This window comes from Camelus bactrianus, chromosome 11, assembly GCF_048773025.1.
Source record: "Camelus bactrianus isolate YW-2024 breed Bactrian camel chromosome 11, ASM4877302v1, whole genome shotgun sequence".
NCBI classification, from domain to species: domain Eukaryota; kingdom Metazoa; phylum Chordata; class Mammalia; order Artiodactyla; family Camelidae; genus Camelus; species Camelus bactrianus.
Genome location: NC_133549.1, coordinates 29,758,521 through 29,774,941, shown reverse-complemented (window position 1 = coordinate 29,774,941; position 16,421 = coordinate 29,758,521). Strand labels below are relative to the sequence as shown.

The 16,421-nt window shown below is 36.9% G+C and overlaps 1 protein-coding gene across 2 annotated transcripts in view; it reads left to right on the top strand.

Moving 5' to 3' along the window:
- ATRNL1 (attractin like 1) overlaps positions 1–16,421 on the top strand; it is a 631,157-nt gene that overhangs the window by 526,810 nt on the left and 87,926 nt on the right. For both annotated transcript variants that reach the window (XM_074373561.1, XM_010969913.3), the window contains exon 28: positions 11,348–11,462. In XM_074373561.1, the coding sequence (XP_074229662.1) occupies positions 11,348–11,462 (115 nt within the window). The remainder of the gene's footprint in view (positions 1–11,347; positions 11,463–16,421) is intronic.

Below are 16,421 nucleotides of genomic sequence, written 5' to 3'. Positions count from 1 at the left end.
GAAGAAGATCACTTCAATTTTTGCATTATTAATGAGTTTTACAGAAAAGCAGCCATGTTACTCACTGGCAGCTGTGCAGTCTTTAGGGTTGCCTTTATATAAAGAGACAAATGAGCAAAAAGCAAGCTGTTATTGATAGCTTCTTAGAAAGAAATCCCTAGGGCTGTAGCTATAATGTACAAATTCAATATTATGTTGGTTTTAGGTGTACAACATAATGGTTCAATATTTTTATAAATTATACTCCATTTAAATGTTACAAAATAATGGCTGTATTTCCTGTGCTACACAGTACATCCTTTTGGCTTATCTACTTTATACATAGTAGTTTGTATCTCTTAATTCTGTACCTCTATCTTGCCCTCCCCCTTCTCACTCTGTAACCTCTAGTTTGTTCTCTGTATCTGTGAGTTTGTTTCTGTTTTGTTATATCCATTCGTTTTATTTTTTAGATTCTTCCTATAAGTGATCTTTCTTTCTCTGTCTGACTTATTTCCTAAGCATAATACCCTCTAGATCCATCCATGTTGTTGCAAATGGCAGGATTTATTCTTCTTTATGGCTAACATCCTGTTATATGTATGTACCACATCTTCTTTATCCATTCATCTGTTGATGGACATTTAGGTTGCTTCCATGTCTTGGCTATTTTAAATAATACTGCTGTGAACATTGGGGTACATGTATCTTTTTGAATTAACATTTTTGCTTTCTTTAGATATAGACCCAGCAGTGAAATTGCTAGATCATATGGTAGTTCTGTTTCTGTTTTTGAGCAGCCTCCATACTGTTCTCTGTAGTTGTTGTGCCAATTTATAATCTCAACAAGAGTGTACTAGGATTCCCGTTTCTTCAAATCCTGGCTGACGTTTGTTATTTGTAGACTTTTTGATGATAGCCGTTTTAATAAGTATGAGGTGATATCGCATTGTGGTTTTGATTTGCATTTCTCTGATGATTAGCGATGTTGAGCATTTTTTCCATGTGCCTGTTGGCCATCTGTTTATCTTCTTTAGAAAAATGCCTATTCAAGTCTTTTGCCCATTTTTTAATCAGATTGTTTTTTGTTATTAAGTTGTATCAGCTGTTTATATATTTTGTATATTAATCCCTTACCAGTCATATCATTTACAAATATTTTCTCTCATTCAAGAGGTTGTCTTTTCATTTTGTCCATGATTTTCCTTGCTGAGCAAAAGCTTTTAAGTTTAATTAGGTCCCATTTGTTTATTTTTGCTTTTGTTTCTTCTGCCTTAGAAAACAGATCCAAAATATATATATATATATTATATATATATATATATATATAGCTATGATTTATGTCAAAGAGTGTTCTGCCTATGTTCTCTTTCAGAAGATTTATGGCTTCAGGTCCTTAATTCATATAATGTACATATTCATACATTCATTTGCAACTCCATGTATCTTCAGCATGTTATGGAAATTGGTATTCATAATGGTGATCAGGGACATAGAGACAATGTTAAATTACCTTAGTATATTACAGTCTGGTTGAGAAGCAGAGAAATGGATATTTACTTTAAGAGATTTCACACTTACTAAAAAGAAATACCCTAAAATTGCAAAGTCTTTATAGGGTTAATGTTCAGCTTTCTGGGAAAACTCTGACATCCTGAATGACTCATCCCCTTAGAGATCTAGGTGGGTTTTACTGTATTTTAATTATATACATGTTTTTGTAACCAGTCAATAAGCTCTTTCATTCAGAGTTTTGTCTGTGCTTCTGTTACTTATAATAAGCTGTGATTGGTATGATGATCATACCAGAAAGTCATTTATTATGCTGGATCTATTAACATTTGATTCCTCATTAAGAATATTGCCATATCTGCACTTTTTATTTTTTCTGCTGACAGCTACTTTTCACAGAGCTTCTTGATTTAGTTTTATGATTGAAGTTTCAGAAATAAATGTTTTAATTTAACATCCTCTTGGTGTAACAGATTTGAGCAATAGTTCAAGCAAGAGTTCCTGATACAGAAAGGTTTGTTGGTGTCTACTTGGGACGGTTTGCAGCATGTTTCGGTGAAGGTCGCTCAGAGGACCACTGTGTCCCACAGTTGTCAGTCATGGCTGGGAAGAATGAGAAGGAGCTGATCAGGGACCTGTTTCATGGAGGATCCCAGCGTTCCTCTCTGGTCTCGTCTCATTCCTGTCTATTCAGCACTTCCAAGGCTCAATCCACAATGAACTTACAGCAGTTCCCAAACAAGCTGTGTGCCTTTATGCCTCTGGGTTCCTGCTTTCCCTTCTGCCAGAAATTTCCATCCTTCTTCATTCTCCTAGTGAACTCCTAGTCATCTTCTGCAAGTAAAGTCCTTCCCCAGAAGAACTAATGGTACCCAAGTCCTCCCTCCACTCCCACGCTCAGGGCTCTGTGCAGGACTGTGATCACATTTAGCTCGGACAGAGTTGCCATCAGCCTGATTGCCCTGAAGCTTTAGCAGGGCAGGCCCTGTGCCTGTGTAGCACTCTACCCCCAGTTGCCAGCAGGGGGCACAACACATTTAGGTTTTAAATTGACTTGATCTATCAGCTGCATGACTAAGGTCACATTTTGCATTTATTACATAATGTGTTTGGGGGATAACACCAAGATCTTGATTTTCTAACTTTCCTGCTGGTTTACATCTATCTGCTATAGATTGAGCTCTTTTAACTTTTTGCCACAACATTTAGAGAGTTACCTTGTGCACAATTCGGAAAAGAACAATCAAATACCCATTTATCCTTGAAATATTTATTGAACACCACAGCCTTCGGTGCCAGGGAAAGTGTCCTCTGTGTTACACTTAATGCTCACAGTCAGATTAGACTTCTTGATAAAAGCAGAGAACAAAAACGGAGGGGGAGGGGTGGCAGATATGCTCAGTGACAGTGCTGACAGACGAGACACATGTGGGAAATTTGGCATTGAGATCAGATTTTTCCCACCCTATAAGCCATCAGTAAAATTCTCTCTTGGAAGCTTAATTTCTTAATTAATTAATTTCAAACCACAAACAGAGCTTTCAAAAATATGGTACCTGCCTTCAAATAGTTTACTTTTGAGTTGAGCGTATTGTTTAGTGGAACAGAAAATAATTCTAAAGCAAACTGGGAACTGGGCAGAATGGCATCATCGTAATAGTAGCTGACTTTTATCAACTACTGTGATATATGCATATATATATGTGTATATATACACACACACACACATATATAATATATATATATATATATCCTTTAATCCTCTTAACAGCACTAGGAGGAAGATACTGCTAGCTCCATTTTACAGCTGAGAAGCTTGAGGCACAGAGAGGTTAAGTGACTTGATCAAGATCACACTTAGATGGACCAGAGAGCAGGGCCTTGAACCCAGGCAGTGGTTGCTAAAGGTTGTTCTCTTAACCACTACATTACCCTTCTTCTCCATGGTTACAATAGGAAAAATAATTTACTCCTAATTACTGAGACAGAGCAGATCGAGGAGGTCCTGGAATGGCCCTGGGATGGCGTATTGCAGACAGAACTTTGAGCTGGATCTTGGAGAAATGGTAGACATTGGCAAGTAGTCTAGATGGATGAAATGGCCTGAACAAAAGCACAGGGTGGGCTTAAGCAAGATGGGAGGTCAGGTGATTTGGCAGCTACATTTGTCTCTCATACACAGCTGTATTTTTTGAGGTCAGAAAGGATGATTCCAATTTTGAATTAATGTATCAAGTGTAATGGTTAGGTTGCTTTTTGCACAGAACTATGGAGAAAATTACAGGTTGTTAAAAATCTAATTATGGCAATTATTTAATAGATCATCTATTTCAAATTTTTGAAAAATACTGTCAGGAATCAACTTTTAAAGATAATCTGTTCAATGTCACCTCCTATTAACATGCGTATTTATTGACTAACTCAGGGGCAAAGCATGATTATATGATATCTCAAAAAGAGAGATAACATCCCCCTTTTCTGAGGATATTTAGGGACCTAAATACCTGTGAAAAAATAGATGGCGTAATAACTGTTCTCCCAATCCAGCCTCTTCATTCCCCAAACCAGTGCCACACAGTTAAAATAACAGCAAAATTCAGTTAAACCATATATTTTACTATAGATATAAATCTTAAATATGTGTGTATATGAGTGTGTGTGTGTGCTCGCGTGTGTGTAGTGAGAGATTTTGAACAGAGATCGAACACAGAGGCATTTCAACAAAGGAAAAATATTTGGTACGATATGAAAATTAGGTTTACGACTGGAATACCTTTGGAACCACAGGAGCAGCATACTGATTCTGTGAATATTATGTTTTATTCCTTTACGTATTCCCACATGTGATATTTTATTCTCTTTGAATTTGTTTCCAGTGCAGTTTAACCTTGGTTTTGAGAGTGTCCATCAGCTTAATTTCTTTTATTAATATGAATTATTCTCCTAGCAAGTAAAGCTAGCTAATGTGTTTTTCCCTTCATCATTTCATGCAAATAGCAAATAAGGAGAGAATATGATTTTCACTTTTGTTTTTCTCTCAAATCTAAACAGTGAAATCAGAGAATCTGTTTTTGAGATCTGGAATCTTGGTGTTTGTTGATCCTGTAGGATCAACACACTTGATCAGTTGTGAGCCTAGCCATCAGGCAGACTTAATTCACTGTTGAGTAAATTAATTCTATTTTACTAAAGTGACTAAAAACTAAATTTTATATCAATATAAACACTCATTAAACTGCAAATACCAAGTTGTGCAAGCTGTTGAAAAAGACTCATTTTTATTTATAGATAGATTCTGATAAGAATAGCATTAAAAGTGTTCCAACAGGGAAATGTTTGAGTGATTAATGTGCAGTTGTTTGCATTTTTAATATTTCACTCATATATCAGATTAGTATTTGTACATACTGTCAAACTTTACTCTGTCCTTGTCAAAACACTTATTACTGCTGACAGGTATAACATACCCACATTAATCCTTAACATTAATCCTTAATTCCTTGATTCAATTTTCTAATTGCTTTTTTGGCATGCGATGGTGGCCATTTAGTATTATGTGATATATTCATCATATAGTATAATAATGTGCTTTAAAAATTAGATGTGTCATTTAAAGAACCTGAGCAGGAAAAAAAAAATTACTAAGGACTGGAAATTTCAAATTTCACTGTCCTTAGACTAAGTGTTAGATATGGTTATGTCACATATTCTGGAGGTTGTCCATAAATCATAGTCACAGAATGTTAAAGAGACCTTAAAATCATCCAGCCTACTTGTTCATTCTCCAGTTGGGAAACCTGCCTCAGTAATATGCCCGACATCACACAACTAGATAGTGGCATATGTGGTCCTAGCACTCACGTGGTCTGAATCCTGGTGAGAAATGGGGCAGGTGTACGCATATAATTTTTATAACTGGTATCTTTAAGTTGATTTCTCCTATTAACAGCCAAGCTTAGAAAATGAGAGGCTCTTAGGCTTCTTAAGCTGTATTTTTTAACAGTATCACATAGTGGTTAAAAACCAAGATACGAGAATCAAACGGATCTGGATTCCAATCCTGGATCTGCTAGCTGTGCAGAATATCATCTGACCTCTCTGAATTTCAATTTCTTCAACTGCATAAAATAGAAAATAGCACAATAATGCATCTAAAGTGCTTAGCACAGCTCATAGTACCTAGGAAGTACTCCATAAATGTTAGCTAATATTATTTTTCAGTGTTTTATTATCCCTTTAATATCCGTAATTTGGATAGAAGCTGAGTCATACCTACCGGTTATCTCACCATGTGACAATTTTATTTATTCTCTCATTTACTCCTTCACTTACCATGTGTAAGATGCACTTCATTAGATGCTATAGGTAAGACAAAGAAGACTCCAACATGACGCCTGCCCCGGACTAGCAGGAACCTGGTAGAGACATACAGCGTGTACATCCAGACCTGTAGTACAAGACTGGGGAACATCAGTCCCCCAAAGTTAACACAGGCGCCATGCGGAGGCTTTTCAAAGAGAAGAAGTGAGTGCAGGACCAACTGACATGAATAAGAAACTGGACCTGCCCTCAGGGAGCTTGTTCCAGTGGGAAGACAGGACAGTTAGTTGCCCAAGTGTCACTCAAGGTGGAAAATGAAAAGGGCCATAACAATGAAAGAACTAAGGAGGGAGAGACTAAAAATTTCAGACCAGGGAAGGCTTCATGGTTGAGTTGGCTTTGTTCAGTGTATAATTCGAGGACAGTTAGAGGCATATAGGAAGGATCTCCCAGACAGTAGAAATATTATGAATGAAGAAGGCACAGATTCTGGAAACCCCAGGCCCAGGTGTTGAAGAGCAAAAAATTACGTTGACTAAAACACGGAAAATGTGCAGAATAAAAGATGCAGTTTGATGAGTGTGTAGACACAAGAGCCTGGCAACCCTGAAATGACATTTTGGATTTTGTTTCAGGAAATGGCAGCCCTCAGCCCATTTAGACACATAGACGTGTTGTTTCGTTTCGTTTCGTTTTGTTTTGTTTGTTTGTTTTGGCAGCAAAAGTTTTGAGATTTAATGTTTAAATAAATTTTGTCCTTTCCAGTTCACTGTGGTGCCCACCACTTTTTATTGTCTTACTCTACAAGTTAAGACAGTCTTCTTACCTATTACAGGCAGTATGCATGGTGGTTAGGCAAACAGGCTAGGAAGACAGACTACATTTTTCCAAATCCTGGTTTTGTCACCGATTAGGTCTGCAACCTTCATTATGTTACTTGAACTCTTTAAGCCTCAATTTCATCATTTGTGAAATGGGAATGGTCCCTACCTCATGGGGTAGGACTAAACCCATGTTAAGCATTTGGCATAGCACAAGGCATATTGTAAGCACTAAATAAATGTCAGCGATTATTGAGTTACCCACCTGGGTCTTGAAGGAATTTGAGCTTGCAAGCCCTACTTTGGTAGTCCTGAAAGTTTTTGAGAAAGGAAATAACATCTTTTTAATCTTTTGAGTCCCAGAGTATTGGACCAAACTCTACCTAAATTGCAATCACTAGTCCAAAGAGAGCAAGTAATTCTCTTAAATCCTCAGCTGCTGGGGATTTAAGTTTCCGGTAATGGGCTTCAGTGTGATTTCTGTAAGTTTCCACTCACTCATTCACTCACTCTTTGAGAGGGCCACCGGAGGAAGGAGCAAGTAGCCAGCTTTGCCCTTCAGCATCTTCTAAACATCCACTGATTCTTGTAGCAGCAGTTTCCCAGGAGAGATCCAGTGTTCAAATGCTGGCCTCCCTTTCAGCACATATTATTATGAGTTTTAAGAACTGTAATCTTGAAAATCCTTATGGTTCCAGAAGCTTCTCTGGGAACTTGCTTGTCTTTAATAACTGAAAAAGGGAGAGAGTTTAACGTAGAATTGTTGCTCTGAAGAACACGAACTTGAAGATACGAGTCCAGTCGTTTCAAAAACATAAGCGTGAGCAAAACAAGTCTTTTGTAAAAGCTCCGTGTGCTTCATAAACAAGGGCTGCTAATTACGTAACTTTCAGTGATGTTTTCTGGCACGGTCTAACACCAGCTTCTTTTGGTACAACAAATACGAAAATGCCTGGAAGTAAATCACAGTTGCTGAGTGCTATGGGCAGACAAACCCCTGCCTTATCTCTTTCAAAGGCAGCCATGGAAAATGCATGATAAATTGCACAGTTCAGTGAACATGTTATGTCATTGTGAAATGATTTTGATTCATGGTTATGTATTTATTGCTAAACAACTGACAAACCTCAAGGCATCAGAAATACCATTCATGGGCTTTTGCTATTTTCTGTTGCAAAGTACAAGTGCTAGAAAGTATTTCTTTTTCTTTAAAATTCTTCATTGAAAGTGATATTTGCCACAAAATCTGTGGAAATAATTTTTTAAATTATGTGAATTCCTACCAGCAGAATCAAAAGAGCTGTGCTAGTCACTAATATTTTAAACATAATGAATAATTCATATTTTTGCTAATATCCTTTTATGAAAATTTTATAGCTAAAAATAGACTAAGTTGTAAGCCAATTTGATTTTAAATTAGGATTATAATCTTCTTTCATGTAGTTTATCAATATAAAGAAGTTTCTGAATATTTTCTGTACCATAGCAGTAGAATTAAGAGTGAAAGAATTATTTTAGGAAGATTTTGCAGAAATGGCTTTTATGCAGGCACAATTCCTTTTCTCGTGGTCAAGATATTTTACTGCACCGTCTTTATCTGTTGCTGACTCTCTGAGGTTTGAAGTATTAAATAATGGATCCGTTTTCTACTTGAAATTTACAGGGTTTTTAAAACTAATTTTTGTCTCAGTTGGTGCTTTTGGCATCGGCATTTGATGTTTAAAACCTTTTATTCTAGTGTAAAAAACAGCAGAAAGGTAGCCTGACAAATACAATATGCACAAGGCATGTTAAAAGCATTTAATATTAGTTATTTTATCAACCAGTGTACACTCAAATTGTTTCTTGTTTTTCTAAATCTTCCAAACCGAAAACCACTATTTCTCAACTGCTTGATCTGTTTTGTTTGTTTTGTTTTGTTGTATTCATGAATGTTTTCTTTTCTGAGTTTTGTAATCAAGGATTTTAACATGACTTTGCATAGTTTGAGTAGTGCCATTGAGAGCTTAAGAACAAAACAACGAAGAAAAGCTTGCCTGATGGTAGAAACGATCAATTATTTCTTAGGTATGTTAAAAGGGATTTCAGTATTTCTAATATATCACCATCATTTAAACCTGAATTCATTTTATTTTCTCTTAGTATATTTTAACCAATTGACCTTTACATATACTTCGCATTTTATTAAATTAGAATAAATTTCAGTAGCCTAGAAATACAGTTCAAAACATTCATAGTACTTTTCTTTTAGCCGTGGAATATGACAAGCCTATTCTCTAAATATTTACATCATTGGAGAATATCTATGTACTTATGCTGATTTTGGCTTAACATTTTCAAAAATAAGTCTGTTAAATTAAATGTAAGCTTTAAAGGGGAAAACCATAGATCATGTAACTTGATACAAGTATTGCAACGTTGCTTACAGCATTTTCTTGGAAGATTTTTAATGCCCTTTACTTCTACTGCTGGGGCCACTTTTACCTTTATATTGAAAACTCCCAAAATGTATCTTGATGGGGATAATTTTAAAACATGAGATTTATGTTGCTATAAAGAAGAAATCCTTTATAACCACATAAAACCGTTGTCACCAGAAATTTCAGTCTAAGTTTTAATGAAAGGGGACGTATTTTATCTTTAATGCCTCATTACACTTTCTGGAAACGGCAATATTCTAAAATATTCTAGGTGGATGACTGCATATGTCTGTATTTATTCTGAAAAATTCAAATATCACCAGTGGGAGGGAAAAGCTAAACAAATAATTTGTTCTAATAATTAAAGCAGTGGAATTTTTCTTCTATTTAATTTTTCCGTTAAGTATAGGTGTTACTATGATATGTCAACCATGTCTCACCTGCCGCTTTTTGAGTCAAATAGCCAAACCGCCATTCCTAGGCTACAATGATATTCCTACTGTTTCAAAGGTGGCATTGTACTTGAACCTAAATTCTTTGTGTGTTTTTGTGCACACGTGTGTGTGGATTGTATGTGTTCAGACCTGTGTGTTCTTGCACATGTATTTATATGTATGTGTGCGGGTGCATGTATTTTGTACATACACACATATGATAGACTGCATTGTGTGGTTAAGAATATGGACTCAGGAGGCAGCCTCCCCAAGGGTGAACCCCAGCCCTGCTGCTTTCTGGTCTTGTGAATTTGGGCAGGATTTTTTAACCTCTTGCTTCAGTATTCTCATCTTACAGGTTGTTGTAAGATAAAATAAGTTATATATGTATAGCATTTTGAACACCTAATCTGTAGTAAGTACTTAATAGAATACTAGCTATAACTGTTATAATAATTATCACACATTCATTTACTCAATTTTATATGTAAAGTCGGTACTTTGTATATAAATGCGTTGGTCGGTGATTATTACATATGTATTTTGCTGAAGTGATATTAAAGATATGCCTTGCTATATGTCAATTACATCTCAATAAAACTGGAAAAAATCTTTTAAAAAAATAGACTAATAGAATATTTTGGATTGTGATAATATAATTAGATAAACTATGTTATGTAGTCCATCATCAGTGAGAGAAAACTACTGTGAAAAAAAAACCAACAAAAGTTGCATAACTTTGTGGCTCTCAGGCCACAGATCAGATATAGTGAAATGCGTTCATTTATTCAAGTGCAGGCCTGTTACACATCTACCCTGTGCCAGGATTTAGTGTTAAAAGGACACATGGTACCATGTGATCCAGCAATCATGCTCTTTGATATTTACCCAAAGAAGCTGAGAATTTATGTCCACACAAAAACTTGCACATAAATGATTATAGCAGCTTTATTCATAATTGCCAAAATTTGGAAGCAACCCAGATGTCCTTCAGTAGTTGAATAGATCAATAAATTGTGGTACATCCAGACAATGGAATATTATTCAGTACTAAAAATAAATGATCTATCAAACCGTGGAAAGACATGGAGGAACATTTAATATATATTTTTAAGTGAAAGAAGTCAACCTGAAAAGGCTAAACACTGTATGATTTCAACTACATGACATTCTGGAAACGGCAAAGCTATGGAGACAGTAAAAATATCAGTCGTTTTCATGGGTTGGGGGTGGGGAGAAGGAGGAATAGGCAGAACACAGAGGATTTTTAGGACAGTGAAACTGCTCTGTATGATACTATCATGGTGGATGCATGTCATTATAGATTTGTCTAAACCAACAGAATGTACAACGCCAAGAGTGAACCCTAATGTAAGCTACGGACTCTGGGTGATAGAGATGTGTCAGTGTGGGTTCATCATTTTACACAAATGTGCTACTGTGGTGCGGGACGTTGATAACGGAGGAGGCTGTGCATGCATAGAGGCAGTGGGTTTATGGAAAATCTCTGTACCTTCCTCTTAATTTTGCTGTAAACCTAGAACTTCTCTAAAAAATAGTCTGTTAAAGAAAAAAAAAGTTAAAAATAGAACAAAGCAATGACTACTTTTCAAAAGTTTCAAAAATATATGTCACTATATAATGTCCCAAGAAAAATGTCTTCTAAATGTTAATAACCACCACTACAAAAAACTACATAATATTACAATAAAATAGTCAATCAAAACTATTAAAAAATGAACAATGATGTGTCTGCAACCACTGTGAATGTAGAGTTTAGCTGATTAAAGCGTGGTAGGAGAAAGGTAAAATAGTAGTGTCATGTAACATTTGCAAATTAAAAACGTGTTTTCTTTTTCAGGGGGCACCCAAACCAATAGCCATTGAACCATGTGCTGGGAACAGAGCTGCCGTTCTGACTGTGTTTCTTTGTCTACCACGAGGATCATCAGGTGCCCCTCCCCCTGGGCAGTCAGGTAAGATGAATGAGGAGCCATCAACAGTTAAGCAAAACATGCAGACGGAATAGAAGAAATAAACAAAACTATCAAATAACACAGTTAAGATATTTACAAGGTTCTAATTCAGAGCATGGTAAAATTTTATTTGAATACAAACTTCTACCCAAATATCTAGATATCTGTCTTGCTATAAATTCAGATTTTCCAGTGTTTCTCTTAAAAATATGTATTGAATATACATGTATTTGTATATAATAGACACATGCATGTACGTTCACACACACACTTTAATCTGTTGTTGTAATTACGATGCGTAATCTCACTACCAGGGCAAACACGTTCTTGACCCTTTGGGGCAGCTTCTTTTCTCCCAGTATGTGAGTCATGTAGGATGCCAAAGTATAAATATGATTAGAAATTTGCTTCATAAATACGGAATCAAATGAGGGAACTAGCTTCTATGTTTGGAATGCTTTGCGGCATCAGCGGATGACAGCTCGATGCAGCCATCCCCGAATGTTTCAGGCTATGTTCCTGCTGTCAGCACCAGACAGGTGGGGTTCCCGGACTCAGGGACCCTCTCCTTTAGATGGGCACAGCCAGCCTTTTCCTCTGATTCTCCTTTTCCTGCATAAAAAGCATATTTTGAATTTGGGGTAACTCTATGTATCCTCTCAGAAGTTTTCTCATTGCTGGGATGTTATCCACATTGTAAACATGCCCAGTGTTGCGTATAACTTGTAATTAAATCACAAACCATGCTTCTATCTTTCTTTTTTACAAACCCTATTCCGTCTGCTTACAATTTCTGATTGTTCTGTCTCCTGATTGTTTTCTCTAAACAACTCTCAGTGAAATGGATGCTTTTTGAGGGTAAGGGTGATTTCAAATCTATCTTTCCCTTCAGTTCCCCTTAAAGATAAAATAAAGTGCCAGAGATCTAGCAGTTTATCAATAATAGTAATTGATGATGAACTTGCCCCCCTGCTTATTTTTCTTTCCTTAGTTCCCTAGTTAGCTTTGACCTTGTGCCTTACTTTCCCAATTTGAGTTCGGCCAGACACAAAAGTGGACTACTTTATACTTCATAAATTTTAAGATATTCACGTAACAGAATTTTCCTATATGGGGGGAGAGGATTTCCATCACCTTCAGACTTGTGATTTATGGTACCTGATGATATCTCACTGCAGAAATTTCTACCCAAAGTTCACGTGTAGGCTTTTATTCAATGAAATAAACCTTCTCACACATTGAGTGAACACCTCCCTTTTCTCCTTTCAGAACCATCAAGGTAAGTGGGATGTAGTAAATATAATAGTTTGGCACTGGTCAGATAAGACGGATAATTATAGGTACTGTGCTCAGCTAATGGAAGCATTGTTTCAAGGCTGGGATGATTTCCAAAACAAACACTTCACTAATGAAAACAAGTCTGTGTGATATACACCAAGGTTCTTCTAGATCCTTGACAAGATGACGTACTGATGGGCAGAGTGAAGGCAACTGCCAATACTCCGTCCCTTTAACCTTTGAAATCCTTTTGACTGATTCGAAAAATAGCAGCGTGGACCATTACCTCAGCTGTGTTTTATTACAGATGCGTTACAATGACTAATTGTAGTAGTATCTTACGTGTGTGTAGTGTTTTACTCTTTACAAAGTATTTGCCTACTTTTCATGTTTGATCCTTATGACAAGCCTGTGTCCTAGGTATTATAAAACTCACTTTACAAATGAGAGACTCAGGGTAAGGAAGAATTGAAAAAACACTGAAGTACAGCGCAAAACAACAAAAATACTTACTGCTAACATTCTAGGTAATTTTTCCTGATGATCTGTAGCAGACATCTTATTTATTTATGATCCACAGTCCATGTCTTCACAAAGCCAAAAATTTGGAGGAGTATTGACAATGTCTATAAATAATACAAGTAGACAAAACCTTGAGTTACCTTACCACACTTCTTACAGTGCCAGCAGATTGAACTGTGTTGAGTATCTATGTGCTTAATTCAGGATGAGCTAGTTCTTTGTTTAAAAAAAAAACTAATAAATTTTTTTCTAGCTAACTGTATAGGAGCAGGAAGACTCACTGATCCTACTTCTTCAAAATGCAGTGTCATTTTCTGTCTGCAGTCTGCTTTGAAATACATCAAAAACATACGTTATTGATGGATGGATAGTAAGAATAGGTAGATGGACAGACATGTTGTAATGCCAGTAAAGTAAACGTTAATAGTAGAATCTAAGTGACAGGAATACTGGAGTTCATTGCAAAATTCTTTCCACTTTGCTTATATGTGAAATTTTTTATGGCAAGACATGGGAAACAAAATTATTTAAAGAACTCTTGACTTTACTGGGAAAGATACGGCAGTGCCTATAGGGGAAAGTTTCTAATGTTCACATCTGTGTTTTCCCTAAACAAGGCAAATGCTGACACCAACATACAAACTAAATGATTTATTTTTTTCAGCCTTCATCAAGATACTTGGTGTGTACCCAACCAATTAAAACTTAACATTGTATCATCCAATATTTGAGAGGAAACGCATTCCAGTGATAATTTGGGAACCATATTGGCTCTTGGGAGGGAAATGTTGACATTGGTTATCTCGCTGCTAGAGTTTGGCTTATCTCATATTTTTACAGGAAATCCATCTGGGTGCCTGTGCTTATCACAGTGCCTACATACAGAAAGCAGATCATAGATGTTTTTGATGGTGATGGTGATGGTGATCACGATGATAGGAGCCCTGGAAACCATGACTTCTATCTGTGAGACTCAGTGAACAACGATAAAATGAGCCATTGGACTAGGATTCATTGATGCCCACCTTGCATGCCTAGGAACCTCGTGTTCTGAAGAGCTTCCTCCAGTATTGGTGCAGGGGTAGAGGCTGAGAGGAGTTAGGAAGATGGTAGAGGAGTAGCTTCACGGAGACTCCTGACCCCATCTCCACTATGTGAACGACAGGGTGCCCGGAGTCTTCTCTTGTCTCTTGTGCTATTTGTATCTCCAAATGTTAGCAGATCTATTCACCGATTAATTAGCATTAATTATTAGATTAAAAATCTTCTTGCAGTACTTTGCACAATTCCAAAAAAATGTTCTATCAGGTCCTTTTTTGAAATGTACCTTCCTAAATGTCGAGTGACGCTTTTCATAATGCAGTCTGCGTTACGATGAATAAAAGCATTTAAGAGAAGGATGAGTTTGGGGACATGGAGAAGGCAGAAGCATCCTATGAGCCTGGTGGTTTTCCCTCAGAACTTGAATTTCAGCACCAACAGAAAAATGATTCAGCAACAAGCAGGGGCTGGTTCTGGCCATCTCTTTTCAGTAGCGGCTAGTGATTTTTTTTAACAATTCAAAATATGGCAGTGTCTTTGGACTTTATTCTCTTTCCACCAAGCAGATATTTCAGTAATATTTAGCAGGTAATAATTAGACATGGCCCTTTCAGTGTCTAAAATGTGTGAAGTCCCTTTGCTGGCTCTCATCTTAACAGAGGTCAAAAGACAGACTCCAGATTCATTCTTTAGATTACCCCATGCACTGATCTTTTTTTTTTTTTTTTTTTTTTCATATAATGAATTTAGATGTTTATGAGCAATTCTCCCCCTAGGTGGCTTAGGAGAGTAAAAGCAAAATATATTCAGTAGGCTTTTTGCATTCCTGGAGCTGGGCTAATTAGGTTCCCTGCTCCCCAGCCCTGTACTCCTGCTGCTTCATTCCTGTATTTCTAGGAGCGACCACTGCCAGCCATGCCAGACTCTCTTGGGCTAATGTGGGATTTCTGCTGTTGGCATATGTACACAGTCACTTTGTCTTCTGACCTCAAGGTGGTTGAAAGTCTGACATCCTCATGAAAACATGGCATATCAAGTAACCCTGCTGCATGACACTAAACTGCCAAGCATGCTTCCTCCAGTCATCTTGGACAGCAGGATCCCCAGGCATTGTAGAGTCCCCTTAAGATGAAATGTGGACAAAGTAAACAGAGCTCTTCCAAAGCGTAAATTAAAAGTGATTGTGATTGCTGTCACTTTGTGATAGAGGATTATGGATTTCATAGTTATGGATTCTTACTAATAAGAAGCAGATTGGCTTTTCTCACCGGATTAAAGACCCCAGCAGCCCAAATGTCCACTGCCAAAAGGGACCAAAGTGCTTCACCTAAATGTGGAATTTTGCCCTGGTCTTGTCTCATGTTTGGTTAACATTAGAAAAAATATACTGCTGAAAAGTCTAAGGTTTGAACATTGTTTTTCTTTGGCTTAGAAGTTTTGGCAGGATGACCAGATAATTTGGAAAAATCTAGGAATATTGTACTATGTTTAAAATAATAGTCTACCCACAGTGTCACGGGTAATGACACAAAAGGAGAACTTTGGTTTAATCAAATGAAAATAACAAGAACTAATCATTCTGAGCATCGTAGCAGGTGCTTTATGTACACTCATGGTTTTATCCCTCTTCATGAATCTGAAAAATAGCTGCTGTTATCCCACTTTTACAGATTTTAAAAAAAAAAAACACTCTGAAAGAGATTAAATGACTTGTCCATGGCCAATACAGCTAGTGAGTGAGTGATCCAGAATTCAAACCCAGGGCCACCCGGATCCTCAGCCTGTGAGATTCTCCCTCATCACTGTGCTTCTCTGGATAAAGACCCAGTGGTACTCTGGAGAGCCCTTACTCCTTGAAAAGCTTTATATCCAAAGTCAAAGAGGAAGGACCTGGAGGGGTCTGCTATGCATTGGGCTTAAGGGGACAAGAAAGATAGATTTATCTTTCCTGGTAATTTCACTCCAGAAATTTGGTAAAATGCAAATATGCACGTGGCATGGCATGTCTGCTAATGGAAGTATGACTCCGTGTGTGTAATAGCAACTGGGGGCACACGATTATAGGAAAAGAACTTCAGCTTGTATGTGTGAGTTATGAATTTGGAGTCACGAATCTCA